Source organism: Oncorhynchus nerka, linkage group LG6, assembly GCF_034236695.1.
Source record: "Oncorhynchus nerka isolate Pitt River linkage group LG6, Oner_Uvic_2.0, whole genome shotgun sequence".
NCBI lineage: Eukaryota > Metazoa > Chordata > Actinopteri > Salmoniformes > Salmonidae > Oncorhynchus > Oncorhynchus nerka.
In genome coordinates, this window is record NC_088401.1 from 24,759,462 (window position 1) to 24,778,174 (window position 18,713).

At 44.3% G+C, this 18,713-nt stretch overlaps 1 protein-coding gene across 1 annotated transcript in view; it reads left to right on the top strand.

Moving 5' to 3' along the window:
* Positions 1-11,449: 11,449 nt before the first annotated feature.
* ofcc1 (orofacial cleft 1 candidate 1) overlaps positions 11,450-18,713 on the top strand; it is a 126,217-nt gene continuing 118,953 nt past the window's right edge. Inside the window, exons 1-3 of the mRNA XM_065019060.1 lie at positions 11,450-11,538; positions 13,117-13,250; positions 15,185-15,261. Coding sequence (XP_064875132.1) covers positions 15,244-15,261 — 18 coding nt within the window. The 5' untranslated portion in view covers positions 11,450-11,538; positions 13,117-13,250; positions 15,185-15,243. The remainder of the gene's footprint in view (positions 11,539-13,116; positions 13,251-15,184; positions 15,262-18,713) is intronic.

Sequence of the window (18,713 nt, forward strand, 5' to 3'; positions counted from 1 at the left end):
TCTGCCTGGTACAGTTGAAACCGGAATTCATCCATGAAGAGCACACTTCTCCAGCGTGCCAGTGGCCATCAAAGGTGAGCATTTTCCCACTGAAGTCAGTTACGATGCCGAACTGCAGTCAGGTCAAGACCCTGATGAGGATGACACAGATGAGCTTCCTTGAGACCGTTTCCGACAGTTTGTACAGAAATGATTTGGTTGTGCAAACACACAATTTCTTCAGCTCTCCGAATGGCTGGTCTCAGGAGATCCCACAGGTGAAGAAGTGGGCGGACCCGAGGTCGAGTCCTACGAGTGCGTCACCCTTCTCTTCCGCTCAGTGTTTGATCATCCCGTGGAGCGCCTACTCCGACTACGCCAGGGATCTAGGACCGCCTCGGAGTTTGCTCTGGAGTTCCGGACCATCACGGGCCTCTACCGGATGGAACGAGTCGGCTCTGAGGTACAGATGGAGTTAGCCTGCCACGATGACAACCTGTCACTTGACCAGATCATCAGCATGGCGATTCGTTTGGTCAACCTCCTGCGGCCCCGACAAAGACCTGCGCAGAATCCGCAGCCCATGGCTACACCTGCTCCGTGGCCAGAGCCGACGGAGGTGGGATCTGGACGTTTGCCTGAGGCAAAGTGTGGGAGGAGGAGGAATCTTGGCCTCTGCTCCTATTGTGGAGAAATTTCTCCCCGACCTGTCCTCTATCCATTAATAGGCGAGGAGGTGACAAGCCAGGCAATTCTCCTGCTCCAACCCAGGTAGGATGCAAGATCCCCCCTCCTTTTCTGTCAAATCAACCAGCGTGTTTTCCCATTAAATTCTCATAATCTCTAGCCCCTCACTCCTGTTAGCTCTGATTAATTCTGGAGCTGCCGGGAATATTTTAGATAGCGCACTGGCTACTGCAATACGCATTCCTTTGGTTGCCCTACAGTCACCCATTCCGGTTCGAGCCCTGGATAATAGTCCAATAGGGGAAGGGCTCGTACATCACATCACTGTTCCCGTTTCTCTGCTGACCCATGGCACTCCTTCAGAATAGATCAACTTTTTGATTATAGACACCCCCACGCACCCCGTTGTCTTGGGTCTCCCCTGGTTGAGTTGGCATAACCCTGTTATTACCTGGTCTGAGGGGAGACTGCTGGGTTTGTCGCAGGAGTTTCACGTGAGGTGTCTCGCGGTGTCTATCAACACCACAATGGTGGAAAGTCTGGACCACGCCCCTCAAGTGGAGTTACCGGAGGAGTACCAGGATCTGCACCAGGTTTTCTCAAAGACCCAGGCTACATGCCTGCCTCCTCATCACCCCTGGGACTGTGCCATTGACCTGCTGTCTGACGCAGCCCTCCCGAGGACATGTCTATCCCCCTTCTATGCGGTGACCGAGGCTATGGAGACCTACGTACAGGAGAGCCTCCAGCAGGGTTTTATCTGCCCCTCTACATCACCAGCCTCCTCAAGCTTCTTTTTTTGTTAAAAAGAAAGATGGGGCACTGCTCCCTGCTGAGAGTAGGTCCCCAGCAGCTTCATTGGACGGTGGAGGCAAAGAGGGCATTCGAGACACTGAAGGCACGCTTCACCACTGCTCCAGGGTTGGCACATCCCAATCCCTCACTTCAAATCAAATCAAACTTTATTTGTCACATGCGCCAAATACAACAAGTGTAGACTTTACCGTGAAATGCTTACTTACAAGCCCTTAACCAGCAGTGCAGTTCAAGAAGAAAATATTTATCAAGTAGACTAAAATAAAAAGTAATAATAAAAAGTAACACAATAAGAATAACAATAACGAGGCTATATACAGGGGGCACTGGTAGCGAGTCAGTGTGCTGGGGTACAGGCTATTTGAGGTAATCTGTACATGTAGGCGGGGGCAAAGCCACTGCATAGGTAACAAACAAACAAACAGCGAGTAGCAGCAGTGTACAAAAGGGGTGGGGGTCAATGTAAATTGTCTGGTGGCGATTTTATGAATTGTTCAGCAGTCTTATGGCTTGGGGTTAGAAGCTGTTGAGGAAACTTTTGGTCCTCGACTTGGCTCTCCAGTACCGCTTGCCATGCGGTAGCAGAGAAAACAGTCTATAACTTGGGTGATTGGGGAATCTCTGACAATTGTTTGGGCTTTCCTCTGACACCGATTATTATATAGGTTCTGGATGGCAGGAAGCTTGGGCCCAGTGATGTACTGGGCCGTACACACTACCCTCTGTAGTGCTTTACGGTCAGAAGCCGAGCAGTTGCCATACCAGGCGGTGATGCAACCGGTCAGGATGCTCTCAATAGTGCAGCTGTAGAACTTTTTTAGGATCTGGAGACCCATGCCACATCTTTTCAGTTTCCTGAGGGGGAAAAGATTTTGTTGTGCCCTCTTCACGACTGTCTTGGTATGTTTGGACCATGATAGTTTATTGGTGATGTGGACACCAACTCTCGATCCACTCCACTACAGCCCCGTCGATGTTAATGGGGACCTGTTCGGCCCGCCTTTTCCTGCAAATCAAATCAAATCAAATCAAATTTATTTATATAGCCCTTCGTACATCAGCTGATATCTCAAAGTGCTGTACAGAAACCCAGCCTAAAACCCCAAACAGCAAACAATGCAGGTGTAAAAGCACGGTGGCTAGGAAAAACTCCCTAGAAAGGCCAAAACCTAGGAAGAAACCTAGAGAGGAACCAGGCTATGTGGGGTGGCCAGTCCTCTTCTGGCTGTGCCGGGTAGAGATTATAACAGAACATGACCAAGATGTTCAAATGTTCATAAATGACCAGCATGGTCGAATAATAATAAGGCAGAACAGTTGAAACTGGAGCAGCAGCACAGTCAGGTGGACTGGGGACAGCAAGGAGTCATCATGTCAGGTAGTCCTGGGGCACGGTCCTAGGGCTCAGGTCAGTTGAAACTGGAGCAGCAGCATGGCCAGGTGGACTGGGGACAGCAAGGAGTCATCATGTCAGGTAGTCCTGGGACATGGTCCTAGGGCCCAGGCCAGTTGAAACTGGAGCAGCAGCATGGCCAGGTGGACTGGGGACAGCAAGGAGTCATCATGTTAGGTAGTCTTGGGGCATGGTCCTAGGGCTCAGGTCCTCCGAGAGAGAGAAAGAAAGAGAGAAGGAGAGAATTAGAGAACGCACACTTAGATTCACACAGGACACCGAATAGGACAGGAGAAGTACTCCAGATATAACAAACTGACCCTAGCCCCCGACACATAAACTACTGCAGCATAAATACTGGAGGCTGAGACAGGAGGGGTCAGGAGACACTGTGGCCCCATCCGAGGACACCCCCGGACAGGGCCAAACAGGAAGGATATAACCCCACCCACTTTGCCAAAGCACGGCCCCCACACCACTAGAGGGATATCTTCAACCACCAACTTACCATCCTGAGACAAGGCCGAGTATAGCCCACAAAGATCTCCGCCACGGCACAACCCAAGGGGGGGGCGCCAACCCAGACAGGCTGACCACAACAGTGAATCAACCCACCCAGGTGACGCACCCCCCCCAGGGACAGCATGAGAGAGCCCCAGTAAGTAAGCCAGTGACTCAGCCCCCGTAACAGGGTAGAGGCAGAGAATCCCAGTGGAAAGAGGGGAACCGGCCAGGCAGAGACAGCAAGGGCGGTTCGTTGCTCCAGAGCCTTTCCGTTCACCTTCCCACTCCTGGGCCAGACTACACTCAATCATATGACCCACTGAAGAGATGAGTCTTCAGGTAAAGACTTAAAGGTTGAGACCGAGTTTGCGTCTCTGACATGGGTAGGCAGACCGTTCAATAAAAATGGAGCTCTATAGGAGAAAGCCCTGCCTCCAGCTGTTTGCTTAGAAATTCTAGGGACAATTAGGAGGCCTGCGTCTTGTGACCGTAGCGTACGTTAGGTATGTACGGCAGGACCAAATCAGAGAGATAGGTAGGAGCAAGCCCATGTAATGCTTTGTAGGTTAGCAGTAAAACCTTGAAATCAGCCCTTGCTTTGACAGGAAGCCAGTGTAGAGAGGCTAGCACTGGAGTAATATGATCAAATTTTTTGGTTCTAGTCAGGATTCTAGCAGCCGTATTTAGCACTAACTGAAGTTTATTTAGTGCTTTATCCGGGTAGCCGGAAAATAGAGCATTGCAGTAGTCTAACCTAGAAGTGACAAAAGCATGTAGTCCACGATCAGCTCCTTTGTCTTGCTAACATTGAGGGAGAGGTTGTTGTCCTGGTACCACACTGCCAGTCCTCTGACCTCCTCCCTATAGGCCGTCTCATCATTGTCGGTGATCAGGCCTACCACTGTTGTGTCGTCAGCAAACTTAATGGTGGTGTTGGAGTCGTGTTTGGCCACGCAGTCGTGGGTGAACAGGGAATACAGTTGGTGACTAAGTAAACACCCCTGAGGGGCCCCAGCGTTAAGGATCAGCATGGCAGACGTGTTGTTGCCTACTCTTCCCACCTGGGGGGCGGACGGTCAGGATGTCCAGGATCCAGTTGCAGAGGGAGGTGTTTAGTCCCAGGGTCCTTAGCTTAGTGATGAGCTTCGTGGGCACTATGGTGTTAAACGCTGAGCTGTAGTCAATCAACAGCATTCTCACATAGGTGTTCCTTTTGTCTAGGTGAGAAATGGTAGTGTGGAGTGCGATTGAGATTGTGTCATCTGTGGATCTGTTGGGGCAGTATGCGAATTGTAGTGGGTCTAGGGTGTCCGGGAGGATGCTGTTGATGTGAGCCATGACCAGCCTTTCAAAGCACTTCATGGCTACCGAAGTGAATACCACAGGGCGGTAATCATTTAGGCAGATTACCTTCGCTTCCTTGGGCACAGGGACTATGGTGGTCTGCTTGAAACATGTAGGTATTACAGACTCGGTCAGGGAGAGGTTGAAAGTGTCAGTGACACTTGACAGTTGACCGTGCATGCTTTGAGTACACATCCATCTGGCCCAGCGACTTTTAGAATGTTGACCTGTTCAAAGGTTTTGTTCACATCGTCTACCGAGAGTTATCACACAGTCATCGAGAACAGCTGGTGCTCTCGTGCATGCTTCAGTGTTGTTTGCCTCGAAGCAAGCATAAAAGGCATTTAGCTTGTCTGGTAGGCTCGCCTCACTGGGCAGCTCGCGTCTGGGTTTCCCTTTGTAGTCCGTAATAGTTCTCAAGCCCTGCCACATCCGACGAGCTTCAGAGCCGGTGTAGTAGGATTCAATCTTAATCCTGTATTGACGCTTTGCTTGTTTGATGGTTTGTCTGAGGGCATAGCGGCATTTCTTATAAGAATAATACAGATGAGAACTATCTTGGTAGATAGTGTGGTCTACAGCTTATCATAAGGTACTCCACCTCAGGCGAGCAATACCTCAAGACTTCTTTAATATTAGACATTGCGCACCATCTGTAATTGACAAAAAGACACACATCCCCACCCCTCGTCTTACCAGAGGTAGCGTCTCTGTTCTGCCGGTGCATGGAAAATCCCGTAGCTCTATATTGTCTGTATCTTCGTTCAGCCACGTCTCGGTGAAACATAAGATGTTACAGTTTTTAATGGATAATAGGATAATCTTAATTGTAGGTCATCAATTTTATTTTCCAATGATTGCACATTAGCAAGAAGAATGGAAGGAAATGGGAGTTTACTCGCTTGCCTCCGGATTTTCAGAAGGGTGCCTGATCTGCGGCCTCTTTTCCATCGTCTTTTCTTCACACAAAAGGTGTGGATCTGGGCCTGTTCCAGTGAAAGCAGGATATCCTTCTCGTTGGACTCGTTAAAGGAAAAAAGTTTCTTCCAGTCCGTGGTGAGTAATCGCTTTTCTTATGTCCAGAAGTTATTTTCGGTCATAAGTCTCTTAGCAGCAACATTGTGTACACAATAAGTTCAAAAATAAGTTACACAAAACGCAAAAATAATAACAAAATACCACAATTGGTTGGGGGAATGTAAAACGTCAGCCATGTTTTTTGGCGAGATTGGTACCTCCGAAGTTGGATGCCTCCGAAGTAGGAGTCAGGGCAGTGCTGTCCCAGCGCACCGGAACCCCTCCAAAGCTGTGACCCTGTGCCTTTTACTCCAAGCAGCTGAGCCCTGCCCAGAGGAACTACAACTTAGGTGACCGGGAACTCTTGGCGGTCAAGAAGGCTCTGAAGGCATGGAGGCACTGGCTGGAAGGGTCCAAACACCCTTTCCTGGTGTGGACGGACTACTGCAACCTGGAGTACATCAGGGCAGTGAAGAGGCTAAACCCGAGACAGGTTCCAATTCACGCTTTCTTATAGGCCAGGCTTGAAGAGTGTGAAGGCGGACACCCTGTCTCCCTCTGTCCCGTATCATCGTAAGAGTAGTGTGGGATGTGGACGCCGACATACGGAACCCGCACCTGCACAGTGGCCGGAGAACTGCGCCTACGTGCCCACGGGTGTGCGGGACCGCCTCCTTACCTGGGCGCACACGGCGCCTGTGACGGGTCATCCTGGGATAAGCCGTACCATCGCCTGCCTGACTGAGAAGTACTGGTGGCCCAACTTGGGACGCCCGGGTTTACGTCTCTTCCTGCTCCATCTATGCCCAGTCAAAGACACCCAGACACCTCCCTTATGGAAAGCTCCTTCCCCTGCCGGTTCCACAACGACCCTGGTCTCACCTCTCGGTGGACTTTGTCACTGACCTTCCCTCCTCCCAGGGGAACACCACCGTTCCCATTGTTATGGACCGGTTTTCCAAAGCTTGTCGCCTGTTCCTCTGCCTGGGCTCCCGCCGGCCATGCAAAGGCTATTTTTATGCACGTTTTCCGGCACTACGGGATCCCGGGGTACATTGTGTCAGATCGTGGCCCTCAGTTCACTTCACGTGTATGGAAAGCATTCATGGAATGCCTGGGGGTCACGGTCAGACTCACCTCCAGGTACCGTCCTCAAGCTAATGGGCAGGTGGAGAGGGTCAATCAGGAAGTGGGCAGGTTCCTGAGGTGTTACTGTCAGGACCGGCCGGGGGAGTGGGCGGATTTTCTACCTTGGGATGAGTACGCGCAGAATTCCCTCCACCACTCCTCCACTAACCTCACTCCTTTCCAGATCGTGTTGGGATACCAGCCGTCCCTGGCACCTTGGCATCCAAGCCAGACCGAGGCCACTGCGGTGGACGAGTGGTTTTGGCACGCTGAAGAGACCTGGAATGCTGAACACACTCGCCTCCAGCGGGCCATGCCTCGGCACAAGGAAAAGGCCGACCACCACCGCAGTGAGGTGCCTGTCTTCTCTCCAGGCGACCGGGTCTGGCTCTCCACCCTCCCTCCGCCTGCCGTGCCGGAAGTTGAGTCCGCAGTTTGTGGGGCCGTTAAAGTCCTGAAGAGGGTTAATTAAGTAATGTACCGTTTGCAACTCCCTTCTGAATACCGCATTAACCTGACTTTTTATGTGTCTCTCCTCAGGCCAGTGGTGCCTGGTCCCCTCACTGAGGGTGGACCCAGTGACGCCCTGCCTCCTCCTCTGGACATCGAGGGAGGTCCGGCATACTCGGTCCGTGAAGTCCTGGATTCGAGGCATCGGGCGGGGCTTCTCCAGAACCTCATCGACTGAAAGGGGTACGGCCCATGGAAGCGGTGCTGGGTTCCTGCGGTGGATATCCTGGACGCGTCGCTGACCAGGGATTTTCACTGTCGGCACCTGACCGACCCGTACCGCGTCCCTGTGGTCGTCCCCGAAGCCGGTGTCGGCACGCTGCTGGTGCAGCATGTCAGGGGGAGGGGTACTGTCATGGATCCCCCCTGTACTGCTGCTCATTCCGTTCACCAGCTCCGGAGGTCTACGTCACCAGCCTTCTAGGAGTCACTGAACTGGAATCATTACCACCAAACCCGGACTGTCTTGTCTCATTACGTACACCTGGTTCCCATTCCCCCTGATTAGTATGTGTATATATATGTGCCCTCTGTTCCCCATTGTCCTTGTCGGTTATTGTTACCATGTCCGTTGATCTTGTGAGCACCTGTGCTATTGTATCGGCTTCCATGCTACGTGTTATTGTGCACTTGTTTTACGGGTCTCGTGTATTATTTAGAGGTTTACACCTCGCACTTTTGTTTGGGTGGAGAAAATAAAAAACCCTATTACATATTCCTGCGCTTGTCTCCTATCATTATACAGCGCGACATAGAGGTCCTGGGGTGGCGTAGTTACACGTGGTCTGCAGTTGTGAGGCCGGTTGGACATACTGACAAATTCCCTAAAACGACATTGGAGGCAGAGAAATTAACATTACATTCTCTAGCTACAGCTCTGGTGGACATTCCTGCAGTCAACATGCCAATTGCACGCTCCCTCAAAACTTGAGACATTTGTGGCATTGTGTTGTGTGACAAAACTGTACATTTTAGAGTGGCCTTTTATTGTCCCAAGCACAAGATGCACCTGCGTAATGGTCATGCTATTTAATCAGCTTCTTCACTTTACATGTTGCGTTCATATTTTTGTTCAGTATTGTTAAAACAACTAGATTTTTTTTTACAGTGTACTGTTTGACCTTGTATATAAACTACAAAAAGTGCAGAAATCAATTGCTCCTCTCTGAAGATGCCGCAATATAATATTTTGGAGCTGTGAACAAAGAAAGTAAGTAAGATGAACAGCTGTATTGTGATAAACCGTCACCCCATATGCTGAAGGAAAACAATTTCTATGAAGTGGGAGAAAAAAATACGCTTAATCAACTAACATTGATATTACTTCTGGCAATTAGGAGCATGCTGATAATGATATGAGTTTTCAGCTGTAAATAATTATGCTGCCTGCAGGCCATGCTTTAATTCTCCTCTGTATCTATAAACAATAATCAAACCACCGGGCTAAAAAGTTGGATTTGGCGGTTGCAGTGCGTACTGTAGTTTGGGGAAATGCTGCTCAGTGGGGCCCTGTGGTGCTGCCTGTGGCAGGCTTGACCTTCAGGTGCTCTGAGTGCTAATGTGCTAGCACTATCGATCAGCCTGGAAGCAAACCCAACCAGCCCAATGCCCAGGCTAGCCAGACATCAAACAGCCAACTGTCTGCGAGCCTCTGTGCTATGACAGGAGGGTTGGGGCCGGTGGCTGCTACTGTGGCCTCTGTGGTCCGCTAAATGGGGACATTATAGGGGAAACGCTGCGATTGCAGCAGACCACAACTTGTTAATGAGCAATGTATATTTGGGCCCCATGCAGCTTCAGCTTAATTGTTTATACAGTTTATACAGTGCTGCTCGCCCATGTTGCTGGAAGAGTAAAAAAATAACTCCAATGAATGTCACAGTCGGGGTTTGCCTAATTGCTATAAAAAATACATTCAAAATGCATTAACAGTATGTGACTGTGTTGACTGCCGTTTGAGTATAGCTGGTACAATGATGCTATGCCACCCTTATATTGTAGATCATGCAAGCAACTATTAAATGCAAGTAAGCCTATAAAACTATTTCACTAGTTTCAAAGAACTAAAGTATATGGCACAACAGGGAGAACCTAGTTGCTTTGGCAGGGAGAGTAAAAAAAAATACTAAAAGCCTGACAGCTAACTTTACTCACTGTCTACCACGAGGCGTAAGTCTGCCAATGTCAGAGGACTAAGATGAAGAACATAATTAAGGAAACATATGAAAGCTGGAGCTGGGCTTGAGATTAATTAGCCACATGTCAATACTCTCATCAATACCCGATTAACAAATGACACATGGCCCAATGAAGGCTATTGATTCCCCTTGCATTCTGCAGCGTTAATAGGTTGAAGCTGATTCTGAAAGCTGACAAAAAAAAGAGAGTTTTCAAAGTACAGTTTGTTGCTGAGCCTCGCCGGGAACAAAATAGCAAATCTAAAGTCTGAAAAAAAAAGTAGCAAAAATCGCTTGCAAATCTCACGCTATCCCTGTGATTGTTTTGACCGCAATTGAATCTATTTGAGAATTTCCATATTTTCAGTCTTTACCGTAATTAAAAATGACCCCAAAGCAAAATGAAGCAAAAAAGGACTCAATCTAAATTAATGGTGCCAGAACGGCCAACATCATAAGTTAGTCCCTTTATGGTAATGATAGTAATGAACACTTAGATGAGGGATGAACAATTCCTGTTCTAGAGTCGAATCCCTATGCAGGTTAATTAGGTAAGATAACATCATTAACCAGTCTCATGCCTACATTGAGAATTAATTGGATAAGATAGAGCCAGATCGTAGATTTAGGTCTATATTTAATCATTTAAACGATCAAGGACAACTAAGCTGGAAAATGGGCAGTCCAGATCGGTGAATGTCTTATTTAGATCACATATACAACCAGTTTATTAGGCACAGAGATGATGCTAAGCTCTGTAGTTTGGTGATTGTATAAGCCCAATTGTGTTTTACTGAACAAAGGACTTTATTTCAGGAATTATATTATTGATTTGGTTCCCTCTGTTTTGTTTTCTTTCTATTGTGCATGTTCTTCACTTTAAAGGTAACCTGTACATCTCTGGAACTAACCAGTTGATGTCTAATGTACATTGTCCAATATAAATGAGGTGAATGTTAGTTTATCATATTATTCATGATCAAACATGGTAACATGGATTCAAAATCACTAAAAGAAACAAACAAACAAACAAAGGTATTTCTCATGCAAGCAATCTCTCTCCCTCAGATGAAAAGGCCACCGACGGCCTAGGTAGTTCCTCAGTAATAAATAACAAAGCTAGGGCTGTTTCTTCTTGTGGAGACATTAGCCATGCCCTGTGCCTATTGTGAAGGAAGCAATCTGCTGTGTTTTGTACCTATTCTTCACACCAGGTTGTAATGCACTCCAGGTTTTCTTTGTGACAAGAATGTTTATATGAACCATCCTAAATAATTCATGGGGAACCTTTGTGTAAATTGTCATACTGCATAATGAATGTTTACAAAGCTGTATGATGGCTTTACCTTGGATGGGACCTCATTACTGTAATTGATGTTGAGAAGTAGCAAAGTCATAATATCGCTCCTCCCTGGAAATACAGTGGTGGTGAAATCTCTTTGAAAGGTTGTCTGAAACCATGCAGATCTGCTCTGCATAAATAATAAATCAACATTTAAAATACCAACGGTGGTGCCATCTGGCAGATGTAGCCTACCCGTTGCTGAAACCTTATCTTTGCACTCACCAGTTACACCAAACAGTAACAGTGTTGCTCACGTGCTCATAATTTGCTGTTGTTTCCCGTTTGCCCAAATTTTGAATTATAGTATCAACGTAATAGTTACTAACACCAACGTTATAGCCATACTGCCAGATGAAAGGAAATATACTTTGAATTCGACACCGGGGATAATGTCATTTAGGCCCTTTGTACGCTATTTAGACACAACACCGTTCTCAATTAATTATGTTTATATTTTACGAAAAACTCAGGATACATTGATAAACATTTGAAAGCTCAAGCAGGACATTTTGATACTCACCTGTAGTAATGACCTCAGCATGTGGGGTAGCAACGTCACCATCACCTTGGCTACAGGATCCTGTCTTGGTGAAGGCCGGGTAGAGTTCGGGGGGAGAGAGGCAGGCAAACCGTGTCAGGTAATTTATTCTAAAATCCTATTCCTGTTGCATATTCGCATGTTTTAACATTTACCCGGCGTAATTTCAATGTAAGATAGATCTGAGTGATGCTATCAACCGACAAATATCAAGTTTTATCCGTTTGTATCATGAGTTGACCAAGGTCTTGGCTTGTAACGTTAGACTTCTGCAGGAAATGTGAGCTTTTATTCGTAGACGTTTGAAGTCATGAAGTAGGCTACAAGCTTTATTTCGACATGTAACATAAATTCCACTCACATTAACTTATTTCAACGTATTTAAGGGTACAGTTTGCAATTCTTGTGCTACCTTTGTCTGATGTTCTGAAATTGCAGGTGTCTGCCAGACTCAAGAGCGCGGTCCCATACCTTTGGGTCGTTACTATTTACGACATCCACAAAGTCTTATGCCGCGTTCAAAACAACTGGGAACTCGGAAATCTTTGACTTCCGATTTCAGTGCGTTCCGAGATCCGACTGGGAAAATCGATTTGAACGGTCATTCAACTCAGAATTCCAACTCGGGAATTCGGACCTCTTTACAGAGCTCCGTCTTTGCGACCTGTAGATCACTGACGTTATGATGTGATCTCGTATTTTTCCGAGTTCCCAGTTGTTTGGAACGCGGCAATAAACCCCACAAAGTCTTCTTAAAATGTGATTTCAAACTTGAACCTTAACCACACTGCTAACATTATGCCTAACCTTAAATGAATACCGAAAAGCTCATTTTTGTTTTCCCACATTTTTGTGATAGCCAATTATGACGTTGTGGCAGGTAGCCTAGTGGTTAGAGCTTTAGTGGTTAGAGCTTTGGGTTGCTGGATCAAATCCCCGAGCTGACAAGGTAAAAATCTGTCGTTCTGCCCCTGAACAAGACAGTTAACCCACTGTTCCTTGGCTGTCATTGTAAATAAGAATTTGTTCTTAACTGAGTTGCCTAGTTAAATATATATATATATATATATATATTGTGGGAACCATACCTTTGACTTATCTTTGCGTGCTTGGTTGGCAGCTCACTTGTTTCAGACTCAAACACCTTCAATTTCAGAACTCACACAGGTAGGTAGCGCTAGTGGAAAACAGTACGGCTAATAGGCATATACCTTTCATACCAGTTTATGTAAGTCTAAATAATGCATTAGTAGATGGCCTATTTCACGACTTTTCTACAAATAATAGCCTAGCTAAGCTTTCTGTAGGGTAGTCGGCAAGGCCTTGGTCAACTAACTCATGATACAGATGAATAAAACGTCTTATTTGTCGGTGGCATATGTGTGTGCAATGTTTCTGCATTTGCCTGCTGCTCAATCAATCCAATAATGTGAACTGTATATGGAGAATATTGTTTACGGGGCAGACAGCCTGTTGTTAAACAAACTGAGAAACAACAACAATATTGCACCTCAAGCGAGGCCTCGTCGACTACTGCAGGAAACTTCAGCTATTATTTGCCTACTATACATACATTTTTTTCTACATTAACATATAAATTCAACACGCATGAAGTTGTTTGCATATTTTGTGATACAGTTTGTCATGCTAGTGATATATTGTTGCTCTCAATTTGCAGGCATCCCACATCCTGAGTAGGCCTACTGTATGCACTCACAGATCAAGTTCCACATGCAAGTGCTAGGTTTCTCCATTCAGCTGTTACTCATTCCATCCAGTTGCCAAGAATGTGAACTTCATGAGAAGAAACAGGTAAATACAATAGAAGTAGTTGTTAAGTCATCTATATTGATAACAGGGCAGGTAGATAGGCTATTGTCAAATAAACAACTGGGGAGCAACAATCAAATTGCACCTAAATGGCATCCAGGAATTGTGGCCCCTGTGTCCAAGACAAGATAAAATACATACTTAGGAAATAATTGTGGCCTGTGCCTCTGTGACTATGAAATTACATCCTTTATCCCTGTTGGTGGAAAACAAAGAATGTCAACCAAAAATGTAATGTCACACAAAGCCTTAGTGAGCGGAAGTTCTTATGCATAGCAACATAGAACAGAACACCCTCTCATTCAGGATTAAGGGTTGATTGAGCTTTGCTGAGTAGTTTACCTAGGAGATGATGCTTCTCAGGGCAGAGGAAAGGTAGGGGGTCAAATAAGTTATTTGTATCACTACATCCTGTTGAAACCGTATAGAACTGGATTTCATTTTCTGTTAAGGTAATTTCACACTTTTCATAAGCTCTCTTTGGGTCCATTATTCCAATGGAGCACTAGATTTATTGGAAGAATGGTACATTTAAGAGTTGTAGTAACAGTTGTCATGACATGTGTTTTCTTCAAAGTCTGTATTTAACAGGATTTGATGTTATTGGTCAACACTGGCACTGTATGGCGTGGATCAATTGTTTACTAAGCATGAGATAATGTAAGACGAAGCAATGAACTCATAGCCAGTCATCACTGGATGGGCGCTTGTGTCGTTAACTTCAACCCACAGAGTGTGTTAAACTCAAAGACTGTAGGGCGTTGTGTACATATATTTGCATGGCCTTTGCAGAGCCAGAACCCGAAGCAGTAATGAGTCAGTCATTTCTGTGGTTAAGAAACTGTTGGCAATCACATTACTTGGAGAACAGCGTTTGGCAGATAGAGGCTAACAGCTTTTTACAACCAATTGTCTGGGGCTCTCACAGCATCTCGTTTTATGACCTCTATAAAACATTCAACCACCCATCTCTATTAATAACTAAGAAAAACAAATCACCAAATGAAAAACATGAATTTGAAAACCGCCTTTAATTCAATAAAATGCACATGTACAGGAAATGCTACAAAGTAGCTCTTTATCCGAACATAGCCCTAATCTTTCCTTTATCCCAGTGATAAAGAGGAATGGAAAGGAATAGATGCAGCTGGAAATATAATTAAATAGTTCCAACAACTGAGAAAAATAATAACTATTTAGTTATGGCCCATATTAAGGTGTAAGGATATCCCGTGGTCTTTCCTTTCTAGTGTGTGTAATGTGGACTACACACTGGATCGCTTTCACCTGGTTATTACGCAGAGTGTCATTTGAAATAATTACAAAAACATAGGCCCACTTGTTACAACATACATTTTCCCTCACACATACAACACACAGATTCAATAGCTTAATGTTTTTCAATCACACCCAGTGGAGCAGTGTTTAGTGTGAAAAAGTGTAGCATTTCATCCTAACTCACATGGTATGGGATCATCTTTCACATTTTGCCTGGGGTTTGTTTAGCTATTTCTGCAGAAACTTGTGGAAGCCATGTGAATTACCATAGGAAAAGGAGATAGAAAATACCAAATTGTATTGTATCAGATGTAAATGAATAAACTATTTGAATAATAAGGGCAAATAATTTGGTATCTCTGATATAAATAAACTGCACTTAGCCTGTAATTCTCCTAGACGCATTTAAAAGATTACAGTCTGTAGATCTAAACACAAACAACAGAGGGAAATTAAAGATATGTTTAGTACTGTATGAAATGAAGCATTTTGTGCTATAGGGTCTGCATAGGCATACAGTAAGAACTTTCTGTAATAACAGCATACAAAAGTGTTTACTATATTCACTCAATTAATTTCCTAATTTTTACAAATATATTTTTTCTTTGCGATTAATTTTGCAATTTTCGTATGCACAGGTTCCATCACTGTCCAGGGATCAGAGTCAAATGCTCCAAGATCGGTGCAGTGAGCAGTCATGGACACTTCTGGCAGCGTGAGTAAAGTTTTACCACTAGCCCCGTAGCCAAATACAGGGGTTAGGCCTTCATACCTCCATTTTCTCTGAAGGTGCTGGGGCAGGCTGACCATTGACATTTAGCATTCCTCCAAGCTGCCTCTGAGATTTCAATGGGGATTGAGGGGTGTAGAGGGCAGAGCTGGGGCTGTGGAGAGTTCTCAAGGAGAGGGAACAAAAAGGCTCTTGGAAATCCCAAGGAGTTCCCATGATCCTTGGTGAAACCTTGATCCTTCTGTGTTAGATTTCCATTATTTGGTTTAGGGTGCACAAAAGTCCATATTTCAGTGATTTATTTAGCCTCTTGCCAAGGCGTTAAACAATGAATTTGTGAGATTTCCCCTGTTTTGGGAGTGAAATGTTTAAAATGGATTTGATAGTTATGATCTTTGTTTTTCTCATTATTCAGGCCCGGGAATGTCTGGTCCGTAATCATTGTGTATTCTGGGTCTGCACTGACATTTCTTTCAGCCTTTAGAGCAGCCTGTGGTGACATTTTGTCATGAAAAGTTTTCAAAGTCATATTTCAAGGTTCTCCCTGTAACATACATAATCTGTTAGCATCAAAGGAGCACACATGCATAAATAATTGACTAATTCACTTAAAGGGGCCAGCATAGATTAATTAAGCCTGAATACTAATTATGTTTTTCTGTCTACACCAACTGAAGATGTTGTTTAATGTGAAACTGTTTGGTGGACAACAATTACCACAAACCTATAAGACTATTTATATCCTCTAAATGAAAATAGGTTTAGTTCCGATTTAATTTGAAAGATTATGTTTTGATGCTGTTGTAGGACAGAAATGTCAGCTAATTCCTATAATGTTTTAAGTCAGGGGGGTATTATAGTATACACACTTTTAAATACATATACCTCTATATACTGTACCTTGTATTTCCATCATTCACATTTTGCTGATATGACTTTTATCTCAAACTGATTGAAAATAGCTTTTCATGCGGTACAATTTTTGAATTGGAAACTGCATATGTATTTGAAAGTAGATAAAGCGGGCCTACATAAAAGATGACAACAAAAGCAATTTCTGCCAGCATTGATTAAGCAATATGTTGTTTAGTTCAGTCCCAGCCTGCAGAAACCTTTCACTACACGACTATATACCTGTCACACACTTGCATATAGATTGAAAAAAGATTCAATTCCATTGTCAATTTAGATATGCATCCATTTACTCTGTGTGGCAGTTGTTTTCCTTTCATGGGCTAGATTGGGAGAATAGCCTGTAAACTAATGCACTATCCTAATGATTTTAAAAACAGTTGTTCAGATTTGGAGCTCTCTAATATAATATAAGGATAGAGACACAACACGTCAGCATCAGTACGGGCCTAATGTATTCGCCCCTTTAAACCCCAGTAAAACTCTGTCATTCCAAAGAAGCTCCTCTCGTTGACTCTGTGCCTGCTGCACAGACTGCTGTCTGGAAGTGGTAGGCTTTAAGTTGCTTGTTTCTGACACAGCGGACTTGGGCTGTCCTCGCTCCCCTCGTAAGCAGATAGGGATGAGGGAGACAGCTCAAAGCGGGGTTTGTTTACAGCCGGATAGAAGAAAACAGCCAGACGTAAATTAGGGTTGACGGTTTCATGAAGCACAATTGGTTGATGGCAGATTCAATGTGACTGGCCTGAACTGGGCGATGATCCGTACAGTATGCAAAATTTACTTTCTAGCTGGTCTGTGCCCACCAGCCTAGCAGCAGTCTTCTCCCCGAGCCCTCACAGCTCCGGCTTTGAATGGAACCCGAACTGAACAAGGCATTGTTGTACCCAATTCCTTTTGACAACAATCACATTCTTTTAAAAAACTTCATAGATTTTTCTTGTCACCAGTTATAAATGATTTTTTTCTCATCTTGACCACAAAGTAAGCATTTTTTTAATGTGCAGATTCAATTAGGGAAGGAAGGGGCATGGTTTTGAGCAGTAGATTCCTTCAAATGACAACACAATGAATTCAGGGCATTTTTTACTTTGGTATTCAGGGCTTGTTATAATACACTAGAGCTTCTTGGCACATGACTCCAATACAGCAACATGCATTTAATATATTTATGTTCATTGGAAAGACATGTCAGAAGATATTTGCCCCTCTGTAGTTTGTCCTGCTCGTGATGTTGTTAGAATTGGAACAGTTGTTCAGATTCCTAAAATCCAAGCTGGCAGAATCGTCACATTATGCCACCACTATTACCTTGTTTTTGTCACTTGCATGTTTTAGAAATGAAATATCTGCATGCTGCATCCTGTTAGGGCACACTGGGTGACTGTCGTTGTGGAAACCAAGGAATTAAAAGAGAAACATGGATTCTGTTAGCTCTCTAAATGGAGTGGATTAAGTTAAGTTTTCTGAATTCGATTTTTACTGACAATGACCAAAAGCGTTCTGCCCGCAGCATGTGGACTCTCCATGTGTATGTTTACTGAAATGGTTTACTGAGGTTTATCTTTAACAGGAACTGAACTCAAGACAATACATTCATGCAAATCTCAAAATGTGTTGACATTTTGTGGAAGATAGAGCTAATTCATAATTTGAGGAATAAGACCAACTTCCATTTTTAATTTAGCCACACCTGATGTGCAGATGTACATTTCAACGTCATGAGTTTGTCTTTTGATGTTGGTTTTAGTGTTACTGACGGCAGACTACAGTTTGCCTTTCTAAGCAGCAGATTAATGCACATAATACAGAAATACAGAACGTCCTACGACGTAACAACAGACTCAGCTTGACTCATACAGATAGGGAAAACATGTCTGGAATAAGCCTGGGAAATAATGCAGCATTATCAAGAATCACACGACAACAGTACATGTAAATGCACTGAATAAGATGTCTCTTTAAAGGCAGTGTTAAAGGGATTGGGAATGCTACATTTTTATATTTTCTATAGGGAAGGAAGCAAATATGGATATTTCATAGAAATACGAAGGATGTATAGTTCATTTTATTCTGGCCTAAGATAAAACATAATGCGTGATAATTAAATGGGATTTATGTGAGTTTTTTTGCCTTCCTCTTCAAAGTGCCTTAGTCTCAAGGGCAAAAACAATGATTTGAAAAATAAAGGCGTGCTATCCGCCCACATTGTGCTAATTTGATGATTAATTACACTAGCTAACTAAAGACCAGCCCCAAAAATGTCTCAATGTATCCTACAATACCACATACAATACATGCCTACTGTCATTTACTGTCAATTCCTCACCATGCTGCATTACTGCATATTCTATACAGTGTTTTTTAAACGTAAACAGCAGTTTCATAGTGTATTCATCTCAAATTGTCCTTCAATATGATGATGAGTATGGTTTGTAGGTTACCATGAAACTTAAACAACAAAAACCCAAGCACTATTTTGCATGCTGCTGCATCTTTTTTGAATTACTAACTCAGCCTGTTAC